The sequence below is a fragment of the Sorex araneus genome, chromosome 6 (assembly GCF_027595985.1).
Source record: "Sorex araneus isolate mSorAra2 chromosome 6, mSorAra2.pri, whole genome shotgun sequence".
In the NCBI taxonomy this organism is placed as follows: Eukaryota; Metazoa; Chordata; class Mammalia; order Eulipotyphla; family Soricidae; genus Sorex; species Sorex araneus.
The window spans coordinates 165257710-165278330 of record NC_073307.1 but is presented as its reverse complement, the minus strand read 5'-3'; the positions used below and the strand labels follow the sequence as shown (position 1 = coordinate 165278330).

General features: G+C 46.7%; 1 protein-coding gene across 2 annotated transcripts in view; it reads right to left on the bottom strand.

Annotated features, from left to right (window-relative positions):
* Positions 1-20304, bottom strand: part of KDM2A (lysine demethylase 2A) — a 135588-nt gene extending 115284 nt beyond the window's left edge. Inside the window, exons 1-2 of one of the 2 annotated variants that reach the window (XM_055144006.1) lie at positions 20287-20304; positions 18029-18153 (exon numbers count right to left, since the gene is read on the bottom strand). In XM_055144006.1, coding sequence (XP_054999981.1) covers positions 18029-18070 — 42 coding nt within the window. In that variant the 5' untranslated portion in view covers positions 18071-18153; positions 20287-20304. Of the gene's footprint in view, positions 1-18028; positions 18154-19389; positions 20255-20286 lie in introns of those variants that run through there. The other variant, XM_004618463.2, reaches the window with a different exon arrangement.
* Positions 20305-20621: the final 317 nt, after the last annotated feature.

Genomic DNA, 20621 nt, shown 5'->3' with positions numbered 1-20621 from the left:
TCTTCTTTACTCCTCTCCAGTTTCACTAACATTTTTTTGTTTGTTGATTAGTATGATCCTTTTTGCTCTTGTTTTGGGGCCACACCTAGCTCACCCAGGGATCACTCGTGAGTTAAGGGACCATGTGGTACTAGGGAACTAACCTCAGCTGACTACATGCAAAGCAAGCACCCGACCCTCTAAACTATCACTGGTTCTTCAAATATGGCAAATTCCTTCTAAGCTCAGGGTTTTGGCATATACTAATCATTTCTCTTTTGAACCACGTTATCTCTACTCATGTTTCAGTTCTAAAGGATTTCTCAGGAGAAGTGTTCTCTGGTGCCTCTTGCCTCCCACTCCTAAAGTTAAGGTTACCCTACTATATACTCTCAGTAGATATTTGTCTGTTTGTGTCACACCCAGAGGTGCTTAGAGCTTATTCCTGGCTCTGTGCTCAGGAATTACTCCTGGCAGTGCTCAGGAGACCATATGGGATGCTGGGGATCAAATCAGGTCAGGTCACAAAAACCCTATCCGCTGTACTATTACTTCAGCACCTCTCATCAGATCTTATAACTGACCTCTGTATAACCAAAATTAACATTCTGTGTAGAATCATTTAATGTCTGACATCCCCATGATGACTGTAAGCTTCAAGACAAGACGGACCATCACTGTATCTCAAGTGCTCTGGCGTGGTGTTCGGGCGATTCCTAATGCAAAGTGAAATGTAGTATTTTCTCATTCCTACTACAGTAACCTATATTAACTTGCTTGTCTCTCTGTCTAAAGCACTCAACCCAGATTTGGGCCCCCTAAACCCTTACACTTCACAAGACTGGCTCCTCAACACCGAGGTCTGCTACAAAATTTCTACTCAAGAAGTTCTAATTAGAGGCTGAAGCGATAGCACAGCGGGTAAGGTGTTTGCCTTGCACGTGGTTGACCTGGGTTCGATTCCCAGCATCCCATATGGTCCCATGAGCATCACCAGGAGTAATTCCTGAGTGCATGAGCCAGGAGTAACCCCTGTGCAATACTGGTATGACCCAAAAAGCAAAAAAAAAAAGTTCTAATTAATCACCAACCTCAAAGAGTGATTTCCATCCCACATTTATTTCATCAACTTTCTGATTTCTTCAAAGCATTCAGCACAATCTAAAAGTAGTATTTGAAAACTGGGAAGGCCCAAGGAAAATACTTAGCATTGTGTAAGCACTTGTCAAAAATTTAAGTTAATCTCAAAAAATGATGATAAAAGGTGAGATAATTCCCCAGAGGAAGAAAGAAATGACATGGACAATACCCTAAATTTCATCAACAAAAACATTTACAATCTGCTCCACCAAACCCAGTACATTACAGGCAGTACATTATAGCCACCCTGGGCGTCGCTCTACCTACTTTGTATCTTGGCTCTGACCCTGTTTAACTGGTTAACTCAGACAAGTTAGTCAACAACATGTCTCAGTTCCCAAGCCAGTAAAATAGGAATCACAGAACATACCTCAAAGAGCTGCTGAGGATGAAAATTAATTGGGGAGGGGGCACACTAGAATTATAGCTCAATGGTATACACTTTCCATGTATTAGGTCCTAAGTTCAATTCCCAGCACCAAAAAAGAAACTCAAGGAAGCAAATAACGACTGAAAAAAGTAGTACAGCGGATCTTCTGCATGCTTGCCTTGCATGCAGAAAATCCGGGTTCAATTCCTGGCACTGCATATATCCCCACCAAGCACCACCAGGAGTGATCCCTGAGCACAAAGCCTGGAGTAAGCCCTCAATACAGTCAGATGTGCCCCCAAAACAAAAAACATATATAAAGAGCCAGTATGAAAAGTATATCAGGGGGCTGGAGCAATAGTACAGTAGGTAGGGCATCTGCCTTACAAGCAGCCAACTCGGGTTTGATCCCCAACATTCATACGGTCCCATGAGTTCTGCTAGGAGTAATTACTGAGTACAGAACCAGAAGTAACCCGAGTATTGGCAGGTGTAACCCAAAAACCAAAAAAAAAAAAAAGAATCAATTTATACTAATATCCATTAGACTGGGCTTTTTTCCCTGTCTGTGATTACAGAGGCTGCCTTTTCCTTTACTTTACCCACCAGAACAAATTTTATTCTTTTTAGTACACGGAACTTCTTTCAAGTCATAGAAAGCATATAGATTTAGATATATGAATGACATCTTCTAGGATATAGCAGCATAATTCCCAAGTTCCAGTCACCCTCTCCCCCCCACACACACACCCCTGAAGTATGGTGATCCAAAGAGCAAGATGACCAAAATACAAGAAATAGGGTTTGAGAAGAGAGATGACGACTTGAAGGACTGGATTGCACGGCCTGCAGTATTCCTGGTTTCTGAATCTGGCACCGCAGTCACCCAAACAAGGCTGAGTATGATTCCCACCCCAACCCTCTAACACCAAAAAGGAGAGATAAAAGAAATCTATGATTTTCCTCATGCTGGAGGTTCCAGGTTCAATACCAGACACAACATGGTACCCCAAACAATGACAGGTAATGGCTCCCAAACCAAAAAACAAAAACAAAAGAAACCCTGTAACTCTAAAATGTTCACTATGAGGCTGGAGATAGGGCAGTGGTAGGGTGCTTGCCCTGCACACAGTCAGCCCGGGTTTGATCCCCAGAATCCCATATGGTGGTCCCAAGCACCGCCAGGAGTAATTCCTGATGAGGCCAGGAACAAGCCCTAAGCAACGCCAGGTACCGCCCAAATACAAAATAAAATAACATAAAATAAAATGCTCACTACATTGGAACTACAGAAATGGTTCTGTGGTAAAGCTCCTATCTTAGGGACTAAGAGACAGTACAACAGATAAGATTCTTGCCTTGCACGCAGTCAACTCCCAGCAGCGCGTGTACACACACACATAATCACTGTATTATTGAATCTACACTCTCTTAAGGTCGGGGGCGGGGTGGGCAGTGGAGGCTGGCCAAATTACTGCCCTGACACAAAGAGTTCCTAATCTCTGTAATGTCTGTAATGGGAGAATATAAAGAATGAATTACGGGTTAGATATTTGAACTCACACTGAGGACCACAATCAGCTCATGAGGTTTCTCAGGAAAGATCATAGCAGTTTCAGCTACAGGACAATTCATAATAGCACAACATTTGCTCATATTAATGTAGTTCTTAAATCTCATCTTTCCATCAAAGAGGGGAAAAAAAGAGAAAATTTTGTTGTAATTTTTTGCTATCAAGACAGTTAACATTTGCTTTGGTTACCCAAATAAGTTGATTTTAGGATAATTTAAAAGGAGCGATGAGAAAATCTGTGACTTGTTTATGGATCTCCCATGACCGTAAAGTTCGTTGTTTTTGTTTTTGTTTTTTGCTTTTTGGGTCACACCTGGCAATGCATAAGGGTTACTCCTGGCTTTGCATGCAGAAATCACTCCTGGCAGTGCTCAGAGGACCATATATGGGATGCTGGGAATCGAACCCGGGTCAGCCACGTGCAAGGCAAACGTCCTACCCGTTGTGCTATCGCTCCAACTCCAAAGTTAGTTTTGAAAAACTCAACAAAAAGATTTAATTTGGAGGCCAGAGAGCTAGTACAGTGGAAAAAGGTGCTTGCCTTGCATGCAGATGAACTGGGTTTGATTCCATATGGTCCCCAAAGCAGCACCAGGGGTAATTCCTGAGTGCAGAGCCAGGAATAAGCCCTAAGCATCACTGATGTAGGGAAAAAAAAACAAACCCACTTTATTTGGACTTCAACAAAGCCCTGGATACATAATCTAATAATGCGAAAACAAACAAAAAAAACTCAAAACAAATAATGTACCTACATTCTCTTCTCCCACTTTCAAAAATCCCTCCCTCTTATTTTCCTGTAACCATACATAATCCCAGAGTCCACATTAAATTCTTCACTTGCTTTTCCTTCCAAAATCCTCCAGAAATCATTTACTATCACTCTATCAATGACAATCAGTGCTCTTGCTCAAAATCACAGCTGGTGACCATATGACACACTAGCACTTGGGACTCACAATTCTTCATCAAACACTGCCCATAAGGTAATGTACTAATACTGCCATCCCCTAGTCACCTGGTTTTGTCAGCCCTTCACTGCAAAAGTCTCTATCTTTTTTGGGGGGGCAATAGGGGTTTTTGAGCCATATGCAGCAGTACCAGGGCTTACTTTTGGTTCTGTGCTCAGGGATCACTCCCATTGGTTCTCAGGGGACCGTGTGGGATGCTGGGAATCAAACCCAGGTTGGCCTCTTGCAAGACAAACACCCTATCCACTGTATCCCTTTCTTGCCATTTCTACAACCAATACCCAAAGCAGAGGTTCTCGAACTTGTGCATGTGATCATAACCACCTGGCATATAGAAACATGATTACTAAAGCCCAACCCCAGAGTTTCTGATTCAGTAAACACTGGGAAGGATCCCAAAAGCTACACTTGTAAATTTCGCCAGATACCCAGATAAAGTGTTTGCCACTATGAGGACTATACTTCAAGAACCACAGTCCTGAAGTTCAGGTACTTAACACCTCAAGAGTAACCTGTTTCAACATTCTTCCTGACCTGAAACTTCAAAAATATTACTCCTAAAATGCCACTTTAATCAAATTAGTAACTTTATACTAAAAATAAACCACAGGGGTCAGGAGTATGGCTCAAGTGGTAAAGCACATGCCTAGAGAGTACAATGCCCTAACTTCAATGACCAGCACTGCATGTCCCTCCCCAGTACTTCCAGGAATAGCCCTGGTGGCCCCCAAGCCCTGCTAATTATGATCTCTATTTGAAAAAAAAAAGGGAGGGAGCGTGAGAGGGAAAAACAAATAGTACGTGGCAGACTGGAGTGATAGTACAGCAGGCCAGCATGCTGCTGCTGACCCAGGTCTGATCCCTGGCAGCCCAAGATCCCCTTGAGACCGCCGAGTGACCCCTGAGTACAGAGCCAGGAGTACCAGGTTTGGGAGCAGAGGCGAGGAGGGAGAGGGAGAGAGGGGAGGGGTGGGGGGGAGAGTGAGAGAGGGGCTAAGGGTGCTTGCCTGGCATGAGGTCAACCCTTTCAGGCCCTACCACCACATGTGGTTCCCTGAGCACCTCCAGGAGTAACTCCCAAGCAGAGACCCAGGAGTAGCCGCTGAGAAGTACCCCTAGGTACGGCCCCAACCACCCGCCTAAAAAAAAAGAAACTAATAGCTCTCAATTATCCATAATTTGTTTCCCAAATTGTTTAAAATTAATGGTATCTCACAAAACAAATTTCCTATTTTAGCCCTAATAATATTTTTTTCTTTTTGTTTTCCTTTGGGTTTGGGGCCATACTTGGCAAAGCTCAGGGGCTACTCCTGGATTTTTCTGTACAGGGCTACTCCTCGCAGCCCTGTACAGAAAGGGGACTACGTGGTGCCAGGGACTGAACCCTGGCCTCCTACACACAAAACAGCATGAACCCCAGTCCACTGGGCTACTTTGGGCCCCACAGTACTAATAATCTAGTGGGTGTCCTCAAAGGAGGCTCTCTGGGCTTCCCCTCCATTGGAAGGCTTCCGCTGTCCTCACCTCCTGCAAGGCCACCCTCTTCCCTCCTCCTCTCTACCTACCTGAAGGAAGCCTTCACCACTGTATCTGTCAAAACCACTCCTTTGGTCACTATCTGCTGTCTCTTATCTTTCTGGCTTAACTTTTTACCAAGTACTCACAGATAGAGAAAACCCCCAAGAACCTAAAAGTTAAAACAGAAAACAATTATATAAGTGACATACATAAATAATAAAAAGTCTGACACACAAAATACTTCTGTTTTAACAGGTCAAGTACACTAAATTCAAAGTTCACAAAAATTTGTCAATTTTCAATGCGCTCAAACACAGATGTCAAATATGTGCAGCATTTCACCTAAGATGCTAAATATTAGGAAAGGTTTTTTGGTTTTTGTTTTTTTTAAACTTTTTTTATGGTTTTCTTTTGGTTTGGGGGGCCACACCCAGCAGTGCTGGGTTTACTCCTGGCTCTGTGCTCAGGGGAACAAATAGGAGGCCAGGTATTAAACCCAGGTCAGCACATGCAAGACCAGTGTTTTACCCACTGGACTATCATTCCAGTTATTTTTTTCTCTATGAAACAGGTGACAATAGAGATACGGTGTGAGAGAACCAAGATAACATTCAAGATGTTATCACGCTTTAACAACTCAGTCAGTGAACTTGAGCAATTTAAGGCTCATCCCTGTGCCTCCCTTTCCATAATTAAAAAATTAAAATTTGGGGGGGCTGGAGCAATAACACAGCGGGTAGGGCGTTTGCCTTGCAAGCAGGCGACCCGAGTTCGATTCCCAGCATCCCATATGGTCCCCTGAGCACCGCCAGGGGTGATTCCTGAGTGCAGAGCCAGGAGTAACCCCTGTGCATTGCCAGGTGTGACCCAAAAAGCAAAAAAAAAGAATTAAAATTTGGGGCCAGAGAGACACCAGCCAACCTGATTTGATTCCCTGCACTGCATATGGTCCCCCCAAAACCAGCATGGGTGGACCTAATTAGCATAGATCCAGTAAGCCCTGGGGACAGCCAAGAGTGGCCCAAATACCACCCCCAAGTTAAAATTAAAGTTTGAAGCTATCTTACACAGTGATTTTAAGGGTTGAGTAAAGCGATGTGTATAAAAGAACCTGACTTAGCACTTGGTAAGAAGGACAAAAAAAAATTTTAAAGGCCTTAAAATATTGAATGGAGGGGCTGGAGAGATAGCACAGCGGGTAGGGCGTTTGCCTTGCACGCGGCCGACCCGGGTTCAAATCCCAGCATCCCATATGGTCCCCTGAGCACGGCCAGGGGTAATTCCTGAGTGCAGAGCCAGGAGTAACCCCTGTGCATCGCCAGGTGTGACCCAAAAAGAAAAAAAAAAAAAATATTGAATGGATGTCCCCCTGCATGGTATTATAATAAATGGACACTGGCATTCATTCCTTAACAGCCAAAACCAAGATACAAGAAATAATAAGAGCACTAACACTTGTACACAACTTTAAAGTTGTCAAAAAGTCAGCAAAAACCTTGATACAGAGGGTTTGGCACATGATTAGAGGTAAGAAAATTTTTCATTCAGACTGAGGGCCAGAAAAACAACTGGGTGGAACATGCTTTGCACACAGGAGGCTGGAGTTTGATCTCTGGCATCATATGGGCCCCCAGCATGACCAGAAACGACCCCTGATAATACAGCCAGGAGAAGTCTAAGCACCATTGTGCATGGCTCAAAAAACAAAACTAGCATTGTCACACTGTCGTTCCGTTCGTTGTTCATCGATTTGCTTGAGCAGACACCAGTAACGTCTCCATTGTGAGACTTGTTACTGTTTTTTGACATATCAAATACGACATGGGTAGCTTGCCAGGCGCTGCTTTGCGGGCGGGATACTCTTGGTAGCTTGCCGGGCTCTCCAAGAGGGACGGAAGAATCAAACCTGGGTCGACCATGTGCAAGACAAACGCCCTATCCGCTGTGCTATCGCTCCAGCCCAAAACAAAACCAAAATAATCCAAAAATAAAACTAAATAAATTTCATACTAAGGTGTTTAACTAGACATTTTTTCTTACTTGTTCTAATGACCCAAATACTATTAATGTGTTCATCTCAAGTAAGTTATATAGTGCCAAGAACATGCTGCATTTGTTTTAGCTCAGACCTCCTGGTTATGTACAGTGCAGGACCCAAAACCTAAATATTTTGCTCATTTCTATACACCAAATTATGCTCCACTCTGCAGTCTAGTCCAAGGAAAATATAGACCAGTCTGCACTCAAGGAAAGTACAGTAAAGAAAATTTTTATTAGGGCTTCATCAATATAAACAAATTACCTAAGGATCACTTTCTATGTTGGAGACTGAGTACTTTGTCTTTTTTTGAGGGGAGGGCTTTTTGGGTCACACCCAGTGATGCTCAGGGGTTACTCCTGGCTCTGCACTCAGGAATTTCTCCTGGCAGTACGTGGGGGACCATATCAGATGCCGAGGATTGAAACTGGGTCCGCCGCATGCAAGGCAAACGCCCTACCCGCTGTGCTATCACTCCAGCCCTAAGTACTTTGTCTTGTATTGAGCACTATGTGTCCAGCACTAATCAAAGTATCCTCTATGTATATAGGTGTATGTATATATGTACATATAACATAACACACACATATGCACCATAAATTAAAGTATACGCAAGGCACAAGAAGCTCACACTCTAGTGGAGAGAAAAGCACAAATTAACAAGTATGGTAGTCATTAAAGCTCAGCAAAATAAAAAAGAGAAAGCAATAGGGCTTAAATGTAGGGGACCATATGGGATGCTGGGAATCAAACCAGTGTCGGCCACGTGCAAGGCAAACACCCTACTGGCTGTGCTATTGCTTCAGCCCCAACACTAAGATTTTTATTTTGCCTGATCCATTCCTTGTCAGAAAGACCTTACGGTAGAAGTTATTCAAAGGGGAACTGTTAGCAAAAAAGACAATTTCTGAGTAATTATTGCTATATCTGGGGAGATGGCTTTAAAGGTAAATTTTAAAAGGTGAGCAGCCAGGGAAGTGGCTTGAAGGGTTGGAGTGCACAGTCTGGATGTGGCGACCTGAGGTTTGATCCCCTGCACCATCTGGTTCCCCAAGCATCACCAGCTATAACCACGCCACCCCACTGTTCTGGTAGTAGCCTCCATACACTGCCTAGCTATGTGTGACCCAAATAACCATGTCCCACCCCACCCTCCAAAAAAAGGTCAGGGAGACAGTTCAATGGCTAAAAACATACTTCAGATGCTAAAGGCCCAAGTTTGATCCCTGGAATTATGTGGTCCCAACCCAAGCACCGAAAGTGATCCCCAAGCAAAGCTGGAAGCAGCACTTGAGTATCTCTGATGTGGTCTGAGCCCCGAACTCCACCCAAAAAAAATAAATGTGAGTTATCAGTGCTTGAGTGCAGTGGAACAGGTGTTTCAGCTATTTCAGAATAGTATATGCAGGAACTGGCACTCAGCCGACCCAGGCTCAATTCCCAGGACCCCATACGGTCCCCCACACCACCAAGAATGAACATGTAGCCAGGAGTAAGCCCTAAGGAGCACTCAGTATGGCCCAAAAAGAAAAAGAGAAAGGAAAATGCTATGTAAAGTACATAAACAGGACTAAACATCCAATAACAAATAACAGAGTAGAAAATTTCTTAATCATAAGGATACATAAGTAAACCGAACTCTCAAATAAAAATCTTCTCCTTCAGGGGACAGGGAAACCAAGGATTAAGGCACTTGCCTCATAAACAGTCAACCATAGCTTACTGGGTGGAGGCGGAGAGAGACACTCCCTCTTCAAATAGCATTGCTAGGCTTATGCAAATTCCAGAGGAAAAAAATCAGCTATACAACTTCTTTGATGGGTGGGAGCCTCCCAAATGGTGCTCAGAGGGCTCAAGGGCCCCTTTTTTTTTGCTTTTCGGGTCACACCCAGCGATGCTCAGGGGTTACTCCTGGCTCTGCACTCAGGAATCACTCCTGGCAGTGCTGGGGGACCATATGGGATGCTGGGAATCGAACCCAAGTCGGCCGCGTGCAAGGCAAACGCCCTACCCACTGGGCTATCACTCCAAGCGCACAAGGGCCCTTTTTTTCAGCAATTCTCAGTCAACAGTTCCACACTAGGGTCCAAATAGGAGGGCACTGCAAGGATGCACTGCTGCTTGGGCCCTGCAGTGCCAGAGATTACCTGAGCCATCCCAGCAGTGTTGAAGCTCTGCAGGACCACACCAAGAGGTGCTTGGGAGGGAGCACCAAGAAACCCTTAGGGACAATGTGAAATCAGGATCAAATAAGGGTCAGTTGCTGACAAAGTATATGCCTTAGCCCCTGTAAACTCTCTCTAGCCCCTCCATACTTCTTTTATATCGTTAAGTACAGACGTATGTTTTTTGCCCTTGATTTTCTGTGGCAGTAAAGATTGCTCAGAATAGGCATGATTCCAATAACTAAGATATGATCAACTATTATTAATTACAAAGGATTTAACATTTTTGGGGGGTGGGGGATTGGGACCACATTCAGTGATGCTCCTGGCTCTGCACTCAGGAATCACTCCTGATGGTGCTCAGAGGACCATACAAGATACCAGCAATCAAACTTGGGTCAGCCATGTGCAAGGCAAGTGCCCTATCTGCTGTACTAGTGTTCCGGCCCTGTTAAAAGTTTCTTCACTGAAGGGGGCTGGAGCGACAGCACAGCGGGTTGGGCGTTTGCCTTGCACGAGGCCAACCTGGGTTCGATTCCCAGCATCCCATATGGTCCTCTGAGCACCGCCTGGAGTAATTCCTGAGTGAAGAGCCAGGAGTAACCCCTGTGCTTCGCCGGGTGTGACCCAAAAGAAGAAAAAAAAGTTTCTTTACCGAAAATGTTAATTAAGGAGCTGGAGTGATTGTACAGCAGGTAGGACACTTGCCTTGAACACAGGTAACCCAGATTAGATTTCTGGGATCCCATATGGTCCCTCAAGAACCAACAGGTGAATCCTGAGTGCAGAGCCAGGAGTGACCCCTGAGCACTGCCAGGTGTGGCTCAAAAAAAAAATTTTTTTTTAAAAACAAAAGAAGAAACTTTAAGACATGTTAAAAAATTCCCAACAATTATTGGGGGGCGCGGGGGGAGGGTCATACTCAGCATTGCTCAGGATTTATTCCTGGCTCTGGGCTCAGGGATCACTCCTGGTGGGCTCAGGAGACCAAATGAGGTGTCAGGGGTCAAGGCCAAGGCAGCCAGTGCAAGGCAAACACTATATATCTGGTACCGTTTCAGTCCCTGGCCTATAATTTTATTTGTGTCACACCAGCACCAGAGGTACTCTGGGGTTACTCCTAGCTTCATGCTAAAATCAAATGAAGAAGAAAATTTTCCTTCTTTAGTACCTGTTTTTCTCAATAAAGTCCTATATCTAATTTTACTAAATTACAGCTACAGGAGCCAGAGCAATAGTACAGCAAGTAGGGCACTTGCCTTGCACTCAGCTGACCCAGGTTTGATCCCTGACACCCACAGGGTCCTCTGAGCTTGCCAGGAGTGATCCCTGAGCACAGAGCCAAAAGTAAGCCCTGAGCACCATTGGATGTGGTCCAAAAGATAAAAGAAAATAGAGCAATGGGCCAGAGCACTAATACAGTAGGTAGGGTATTTGTCTTGCACAAGACCGACCTAGGTTCAATCTCCCAGAAACCTACATGGTCCCCTGAATTACACCAGTATTTCCTGAATGAGTGCAGGATAATCCCTGAGCATCAACAGGTACAGCCCAAAATCCAAAGAGAAAGGAGGAGAGCAATACACCATCTTTACTCAGGACAACCAAACATTCAACTGTCATCAAAACTGAAGCTTCTGGAGGCCAAGGAGATAGAAAAGCGGGTAAGGAACTTGCCTTGCATGAATCTGACCCAAGTTCAATCCCCAGAACCCTATACTGTCCCTCAATCCCCAACAGGAACAACCCCTGGATAGCCCCAAAATAAGAACAAAAATGAAGCTTCTACTCTTCTCACTTGAAAACCACAAATATATCAACTTCTCTTAGACATCTGACTTTGTTTTAGGGATCTATGCACGAAACTACTTTCTTTTTATTTAAAAAAAGAAAATATGGACTAGAGAAATAGTACAGAGGGTAGGGCACTGGCCTCACACATGGCTGACCCAGATTCAATCCCTGGCTTCCCATATGGTCCCTGGCCCGCCCACCAGAAGAAAGCCGAGTAAGAAGAGCCAGAAGTAAGCCCTGAGCACGATTGGGTGTAAAAAAAAAAAATCTGAAGTGGGAGAGTGCAGCAGGTTGGGCACTTGCCTTGCTGACCCAGGTTCACTCCCCGGTGCCCCATATGGCCCCCTGAGCCCTCCAGCAGTGATTCCTGAGCACAAATGGGGAGTAAGCCTGAGCACTGCCAGATATGGACCCCCCAAAAAAAAAATCTATGTCCTGCTGTGGAAAAGTCAATTGCTTAACAACCTCCCATCTCCTTTCCTCCACTATAAAGTCAGTTTTCTGGGATAGAGAGATAGTACAGCTGGTAAGGTATCTGCAATTGCACACGGTCACCCCAGGTTCAATTCCCTCATCAATGCCTCAATTCGACACATATGATCCTTTAATGGTATTGTTTTCTTTCAATATAATAATATCTGGCAAAAGACAAAACTATTCTTTTATAAACATGATTATTTCTGGGTCTGCAGAGATCATACAGCAGGTATGGTGCTTGCCTTACACACAGCCAACCAGAGCTTGATCCCTGGCATTCCATATGAGAAAAAAAGAAGGAGGAAGAAAGGAGGAGGAAGAAGAAAATAAACTAGCTATTTCTAAATTTCTAATTTTTAAAGAAATGACTCATCACAAAGATACTAAAACATTAATTCACCAAATTCAGTCTGTGTACTTAAAATAAGTTACCAAAAACCACCAAACTGATCCATTCGGGCCAGAGCAATAGTACAGTGGGTGGGCGTTTGCCTTGCACACACCCAACCTGGGTTCAATCCCCACCATTTCACATGGTCTCCTGAGCATGCCAGGAGTCACTGATTCCTTAGTGCAGAGTCAGAAGCAACTCCTGAGCACTGCCAGGTATGACCCCCACCCCACCCCCCAAAAAAAAGGAGAAAAGAAAGCAATTGTGGGTCTGAGAAAGAGCACAGGGTTTACGGTATCCACCATGCATCCCATGGCAGATTTGAATCCCTGGCATCCCTAAGCACCATCAAGAGTGACTTCTGAGGACAGAGTCAGAAAGAGCCCCAAGAATTACAGGGTCTGGCCCCAAAACAAAAATAACACATTTAAAGACTTCTGAATACAAAAAAGTCATTCTTGTTTCAAAATGAATTTGGGGCTGGAGACAGCAGGTAGGGCACTTGCCTTGCACATGGCCTACCCAGGTTGAATCCAAGGCATACCATCTGATGCCCCAACCACCTCCAGGAATGATCTCTGAGCATAGAGCTAGGAGTAAGGCCTAAGCATCACCAGGTATGGACGAAAGCAATTAAAAAAAAAAAAAAAACTAACAAAATAAATTTGAACTCAAGACTAAATTCTCGAGTCAGAGAGATAGTATAGCAGGTAGGGTACTGGCCAGGTAAGGTACTGGGCCCTGCATACAAACAAACCAGGTTTAATCCCTCCCTGCCTGGTATCACCTATTGTTCACTGTGCCCCCCAAAGTATAATCCCTGAATGGAGTCCACGAGTAAATCCTGAGCCACAATCAGATGTGGCTCAAAAGAACAACAACAAAAAGATTTTTAATACTGTTACCATGTTTTCTTACCCAAAGAGACTATTCTGAAGGTATGTATGTCATAAGGAGGAAGAAAAATAGCTGTCTAGATTTTAGCCCCTGAGGGGCTGGAATGATAGCACAGCATGTAGGGCGTTTGCCTTGCATGCGGCCAACCCGGGTTCGATTCCCAGCATCCCATATGGTCCCCTGAGCACTGCCAGGAGTAATTCCTGAATGCAGAACCAGGAGTAACCCCTGAGCATCACTGGGTGTGACCCAAAAAGAAAAAAAAAAAAAAGATTTTAGGGGGCTGGAGTGATAGCACAGAGGGTAGGGCGCTTGCCTTGCACGCGACCGACCTGGGTTCGATTCCCAGCATCCCATATGATCCCCTGAGCACCGCCAGGGGTGATTCCTGAGTGCAGAGCCAGGAGTAACCCCTGTGCATCACCAGGTATGATCCAAAAAGAAAAAAAAAATAGATTTTAGCTCCTGAAAGAACTATAACATAACAACATAAATGATGTACCAGCTATTCAATTCAATGTGACAAGTACATAGTGCATGAGACCACATGAATGTTAATTACTAAACCAAATAAGCCTTTTGTTTTGTCTCTTTCAAACTTTAGGAGCAGGAGAGATAGCACAGCAGGTAAGTGCTGCACTATCACCAAGAGTGATTCCTGAGTGCAGAGTCAAGAGTAACCCCTTGAGGAGCTGGAATGATAATACAGCAGGTAGGATATTTGCTCTGAACATAGAAAAACCCAGGTTTGATCCCTGGCACCCCATGTGGTCCCCTGAGCACCGCCAGGAGCAATTCCTGAGCACATAGCCAGGAGTAACCCTTGAGCATCACCAAGTGTGACCCAAAAACAAATAAAAAACCCTTTAGAATCCATGGCCAATAACAGCAAAAGTTTCACATTTTGATTGATGTTAAAACATAGTTAACTACTATAAAAATTAAACTTTATACTTTCATTAAGACTTCCAATTTCTCAGCCAAGATGCAAATTAATCAATAAAGATTTATCGGGGGCTGGAGTGATAGCACAGCGGGTAGGGCGTTTGCCTTGCACGCGGCCAACTCGGGTTCGAATCCCAGCATCCCATATGGTCCCCTGAGCACCGCCAGGAATAATTCCTGAGTGCAGAGCAGGAGTAACCTCTGTGCATCGCCGGGTGTGACCCAAAAAGAAAAAAAAAATTTCTCTTATACGAGCACTGCATAGAGGCAGAGATACAAAACATTTGGTATGTAGACTGCCTCTCAACTTATCCACCAATATGCTCTTGGGGCCGGAGAGATAGCAGAGGAGAGTGGGGAGTGTTCAGGCATGTGCCTTACATGTTTGACCCTCCCTTATCAAATATTGTCCCCCAAGTACAGCCAGGAGTGATCCCTGAGCAGAGAGACAGGAATAAATTTTCAAGCACCACTGGTATCATCCAAAACAATGTACATATAATTTTGTCATTTAATCTACAAAAGATATGTCACCCTAAACTTACGATGTCACCCTAAATTTAAGATTACTTTTCAAAATATATAATATACCCTGTGATAAAACGCTGCTACAATAGCCCAAACCATTAAAAAAAATTTTTTTTTAACTGGATGGAGGGAGGATTGGGGGCTATACCCAATAGTACTCAGGGCTTACTGCTGACTCTGTGCTCGGGGATCACTCCTGCCAGTGCTGAGAGACCATACGGAGTGTCTGGAACTGTCCTCATGCAAGGCAAGCACCCTACACGCTGTATTAGGGTCAGAAGAACTTGCTTTATATTCAGCTGACCTCAATTCAAACCCCAGTACAGTACAGCACTGTCCCCCATGCAACACCAGAAATGACCCCTCAACCCGGAGCCTGGAGTACCCCCTGAGCACCACCAAGTGTGGCCGGAAGGAAGGAAGGAAGGAAGGAAGGAAGGAAGGAAGGAAGGAAGGAAGGAAGGAAGGAAGGAAGGAAGGAAGGAAATGAGAGAAAGAGATGAGAGAAGGAAGGAAGGAAGGAAGGAAGGAAGGAAGGAAGGAAGGAAGGAAGGAAGGAAGGAAGGAAGGAAGGAAGGAAGGAAGGAAGGAAGGAAGGAAATGAGAGAAAGAGATGAGAGAAGGAAGGAAGGAAGGAAGGAAGGAAGGAAGGAAGGAAGGAAGGAAGGAAGGAAGGAAGGAAGGAAGGAAGGAAATGAGAGAAAGAGATGAGAGAAGGAAGGAAGGGAGGGAGAGAGGGAGGGAGGGAGGGAAGGGGGGAAAGAAAATAACAAACAAACCTGGATTTAAAAAAAGGGTTGAGAGAAGAGCAATAGTACACTGGGTGGGGTATTTGCTTTGCATGTGACTGACCCAGGTTCAATACCGAGTATCGGATACAGTCCCCCTGAACACTGCCAGGAGTGATCCCTGAGCACAGAGCCAGTAGTAATCCTAAGCATCTCCAAGTTTGGCCCAAGAAGCCCCATAAAAAATGGGGTGGGGGCCGGAGCGATAGTACAGAGGGGAGGGCGTTTGCCTTGCATGCAGCTGAATGGGTTCAATCCCCTGCACCCCATGTGGTCCCCCAAGCACTGCCAGGAGTAATCCCTGAGCATGGCTGGGTGTGACCCAAAAAAAAAAAAAAAGGGGGGAGGTGGAGGGGATGATATGTGCAACAGGTAGCAATCAACTTTACATTACAACAACAACAAAAATCTTAACAAGGATAAGGTAAAAAGTCAAATTCCTTGGATCTCCTTACTGTTATCTCATACCTCATTTTTTTTTGGTATGCTTGGTTGCTTTTTGTTTTTGTTTTTAACATAATATCTTAGGTCTGGGAATAATTCAGTGGCAGAGGAGCACCTGATTTTCACGTACGGTACAAGGCCCAGAGTTAAATCCCAGGTATTGCCCCAAACGTAGTACAGTTCTGGCAGCGCTGCATTTGTGACCCCTAGCACCAGGACATAACACATCACAATCGAGTATGACACACCCAATGAGAATAAAACCAAATCATACAAGTATTGCAACCAAGTACATGTGACCCACTCATCACAACAACAAAAGGGAACAGAATTTTAAAAGTAACCCCCCTCTAAAAAAGTGCGAACCCTTTTGCTTGCTGAAAGGCTCACTCCTTGAAGGACTGGATCCCAAAATGCCCTGATAACAACTCAGCAACACTACAAGCAATAAATACCTAAAGGAATTTTGTAGCAGCCTTTCTTTTCCCAAAGAAAAATTTAATTAAAAAAAAGTCAAAGTCAAGGGGCCGGAAAGATAGTATAGGGGGTGGGGCGCTTGACTTGCACACAAGATGACCTGGTTGGATCACTAGTACCACATACGGTCCCTGAGCCCACTAGGAGTGATCCCTGAGCATAGAATCAGGCGTCAACACTGAGCACCACTGAGGGTCCAAAAATTAAAAAGTTAAGAGTCAAAACAAAAATAAATCCCAATAAGGGGTAGAGTGATAGCACAGCAGGTAGGGCGTTTGCCTTGTACTCGGCCGACCCGGGTTCGAATCCCAGCATCCCATGTGGTCCCCTGAGCACCGCCAGGAGTAATTCCTGAGTGTAGAGCCAGGAGTAACCCCTGTGCATTCCCAGGTGTGACCCCCCCCAAAAAAAAAATCCCAATATACAAAATTACACTATCAAAATGCTCAATTTCTGAAAATTAGAAATCAATGAAGAATTATAACTTCAACACATAGAATGGGATACAAGTGGCATAGACCTGAAGTTAAGTGTTGTCATAACATATAATTGCTGAGCAACAACACTCTCCACAAATGTTTTAATAGTCATATTAAAAACAAAGTAACCTTTTCTCAAAAAAAAAAAATGGAGATCATCTCATCAGCAAGTGGATTAGAGAATCATTTTTTTTTCCTTCCAAACTTTAACATGAAGAGCCAAATAAAACCACTATAAATTCCTTTAGTAATTTTCTGGGTCTTTCAGTTCTTCAAATTTCACATAATACAAACAATTCTGTGGCTTTGCTCATACCCACTCTACAAATATAAATTCAAATTTCTGAAATAAATATACGGTAAGAATATTAATAAAGCTCTCTTTGACTAGAGAAAACAAAAATCCAATTCTTAAACTCCAATAAGAAGTTTAAGAGGAAAACTTAGGAAACCATAAGAGAAAAGTAGGGCCTAAAGGAGCAAATATTCATAGGGCAAATTCCCTAAGAATTAATACTAAGTAAAAAAAAGAAATTACTAAGTATTGTATACAACGCTCTCAAAATATAAAATACAGAACTTTATTGGTATCCAGTATTCTATCTTCTATCAATCCCGGAAACTCTCCAAAACTACCAAAAGGGTTACATGTCTCAAAAACAAAGAATCTATAAGTCCTATATTCAGCTCTATAATAGAAAACTTTACATAACTAAAAAAATTATATAGAACTACCCATCCCCTCAAAGCATTTTGGTTCTTAATTTAATTCTAAACTTAATCAATTGGATTAATTATTAAGTACTGCGGAAGCACTTTGATTTACAATGTTTACATAAAAGTGACATGTTTAAGTCCATTCCAAAAAAATGAATATTTAGGCTGTTACTAGTTAGCTGAAACATAAATGAGGTATTAACACAGACCTCCCTCTCTTCTCTAGTACACAAAAAAAGCCACGGGGGAAAGTTTTCCTGAAAGCACATTCACAAATGGCAACAAAATCGTTATTCTGATTCTAAATTGAAAAAAAAAATGGCAAGAAAATACGAACCAATCTCTGGCTGTAACGAATTCTTTCTTCTTCAGGTTCCATCTCTCACTCTTCCTTTTCAATTACAGTTAAGAAACCACTCCAGGGCTGCCTTCCTCTTCCTCCTTAGTAACCAGATTGCAACACTAAAGAATAATGATAGGAGCAGAGATAAGAACTCATCCTCAAATCAAGCTTTCTTTTCTCTCAAATAAGTATTCAAGATGTGTGTAAATGAAAGGCTGGGAGGAATCTGGTTCCTCTTCATCCGTCTGGGGCCACTTTCCTCTAGGCCCCGGAGTCCAGGGCAAGTGGTTCCAGGTCAAGATCAAAATCGCGCTGGAGTGGCAGTGGAAGGCCTCGGCCGGGAAGGTCGGTTTCAGTTCCCGCGGATGGCCCACACTCCTTTCTCCCCTTGGGATCACACTCAGCAAGGCTCCCTTCGAGGTGGCATCGGGGACTGAATAAAAGCGTGGGGGGCGGGGGCTGCCAGGACTTTTATCTCCAGAGCTGACCAGGTGCGGCAGGCACTGAACTAATCCAGCTCCTAAGCACAGCGGCCCTGTTAGCTCTCGCTCACCTAGACGGAAGAAGGGCCAGGCTATCTGACACAGGAAAACACGACCCCGAGACGGACTCCGAAAAGATTTCCCGTGCCACTTTCCCCGTGACGCCGAACACAATCGTCCCCAGCCTTGCGCGACTCGGCGGATCTTCTCATTCCCCCGGCCCACCCACCCTCCACCCCCCCAACAAGGCGTGAGCAACTCTGAAACAAATCCACCAAAGTTGCACATCAGGGGCCAGGATTCCCTCAGATGCCTGCGGGTCAAGTAATACGATGAGGGAGTTGCTCCGTGGAGATCAAACCCATCCGATGCCCCCAAAAATGTGAAAGATCGCCTGGCGCGACGATCAAGTGCTAGGAGCGAGAGAGGGTTCCCTTCCTCCTCAATATTCTCGGGGATAATGGCTTCCGCAGGGAATGCAGAGTTCCCCCCCCTTCTTTTCCTAACTCCGCGACGACCCCCCTTAGCAGCATCCATCCTCTCCAAAGCGCCGCGCGCCCCGAGGACTCGAGGACTCGGTGACACGGTGAGCGAGGGCTTGGGGGAAGGGGGCACGCCAAGCCCTCCCGAGGCGAGCCCTCGCCCCCCGGCCCCGTCGGGGGGACGCGGCGTTTGCGCCCCGACTTGAGCGCAGCCAGGGCCCCTCGGAGGAGAGAGCGGCCGGGCTGGCCGGGCTGCCCCCCGCCGCCCCGCCGCCCGCAGCCGCGTTTCAATGGCTCACCCCCGAGCAAGAAATAGAAACTTTACATTCAAGTCTGTAGGTAACACCGCCCAGCAAACTTCCAGAGGGGGGAGCGGGAGGGGGAGGCTCACCGGGGATCGCGCTCGTGAGTTCTGGTCCAAGTGAGAAGTGAAAGATTCCAAAAACTGGGAGGGCAAATTAAATCCCACACGTCGTCTTCGGTTTTTTTCCGTGGAGCCACCCAGTATCCAGAGCGGGTCAGAGCGACCCGGGCAGGCGAGGAAACAGCCGCGGGATCCGGGCTGCTCGCGGGGCTCGTGAGCCCGGGAGTCGGAGGCGGCAAGGAGCGGGGAGCGCGACCCCTCGGCGCCGAGCCCGGGGCGCCCCCGCCTCCCCCGGGCCAGCGGTCAGCGGCCCGAGCCCCGGGCCGGCCCCCGCCGCGAGGTAGCGCCCTCCTGGCCGTGCCCTGGGCCAGCAGCCGGGGAGCCGCGGCCGATCAGCTGAGACCGGCCGGCCCGAGCTCCCCGCGCCGCCCCGGCCCCCCGGAACGCGGGCCCCGGCCCCGGGGGGCGGAGAGGGCGGGAGCGGCGCGGCGCGCCGGGCTAGGGGGCTGGGGGCTGGGGGGGGCCCGGATTCCCCTCGCGTCTCCCCCTCAGCCCGGGCTCCGCGCTGCGGGACGAGCCCCCGGCTACTCCCCAGTCGCAGAAGAGGGATTCCGGGGGATGGGCCCCCCTGGCGTTGCCCCTCCTCCCGGAGCGCCCCCTGCCCCCGATAGACAGCGCGGCGACAGGCCCAGCCGCGGGGAAGGTGCTCTGCGAGCCGCCGCCGCCGCCGCCGCCGCCGCCGCTGCCGGGGAGGGGTGTTGTTTCCCTCACACAGGAGGAGCCGCTGAAGCAGCCGCCGCCATTTTGAACCCGTCAGACTCTCACATACACACAGCGCCTCGGCGGCGCACTGCGCAGGCGCCGCCTCCCCCCTCCGGCGCGCCGCTCCACCCCCCACCCCCTCAGCCTCCCTTCGCTCCTCACCGCTCTCCCGGGCGCACGGGAACGCGCACGCGTCACTCCCCTCCGCCGCGGACACGCCGCCAGCGCGCGCACGCGCAGACGCGCCGGCCTCGAATCGCCCGCGCCCGGCGACGCCGACGCGGCTCCCCGCCTCCCCCACCGCGCGTCAGCCCGCCCGCCGCCCCCGCGCGCCGCCCGCCGGCTTCCAGGGCTCGGGCCCGGCCCGCGGCTCGCGCCTGCGCGCAGGGCCCCGCGCCGCCTCCGCGCGCCCTCCCCGCCTCCCCCCCACCCCCAGCGCCAGCCCTCGCTGGAACTCACACGCTTCGCCTCGCTGACCCCGCCCCTCGCGGCCAGCT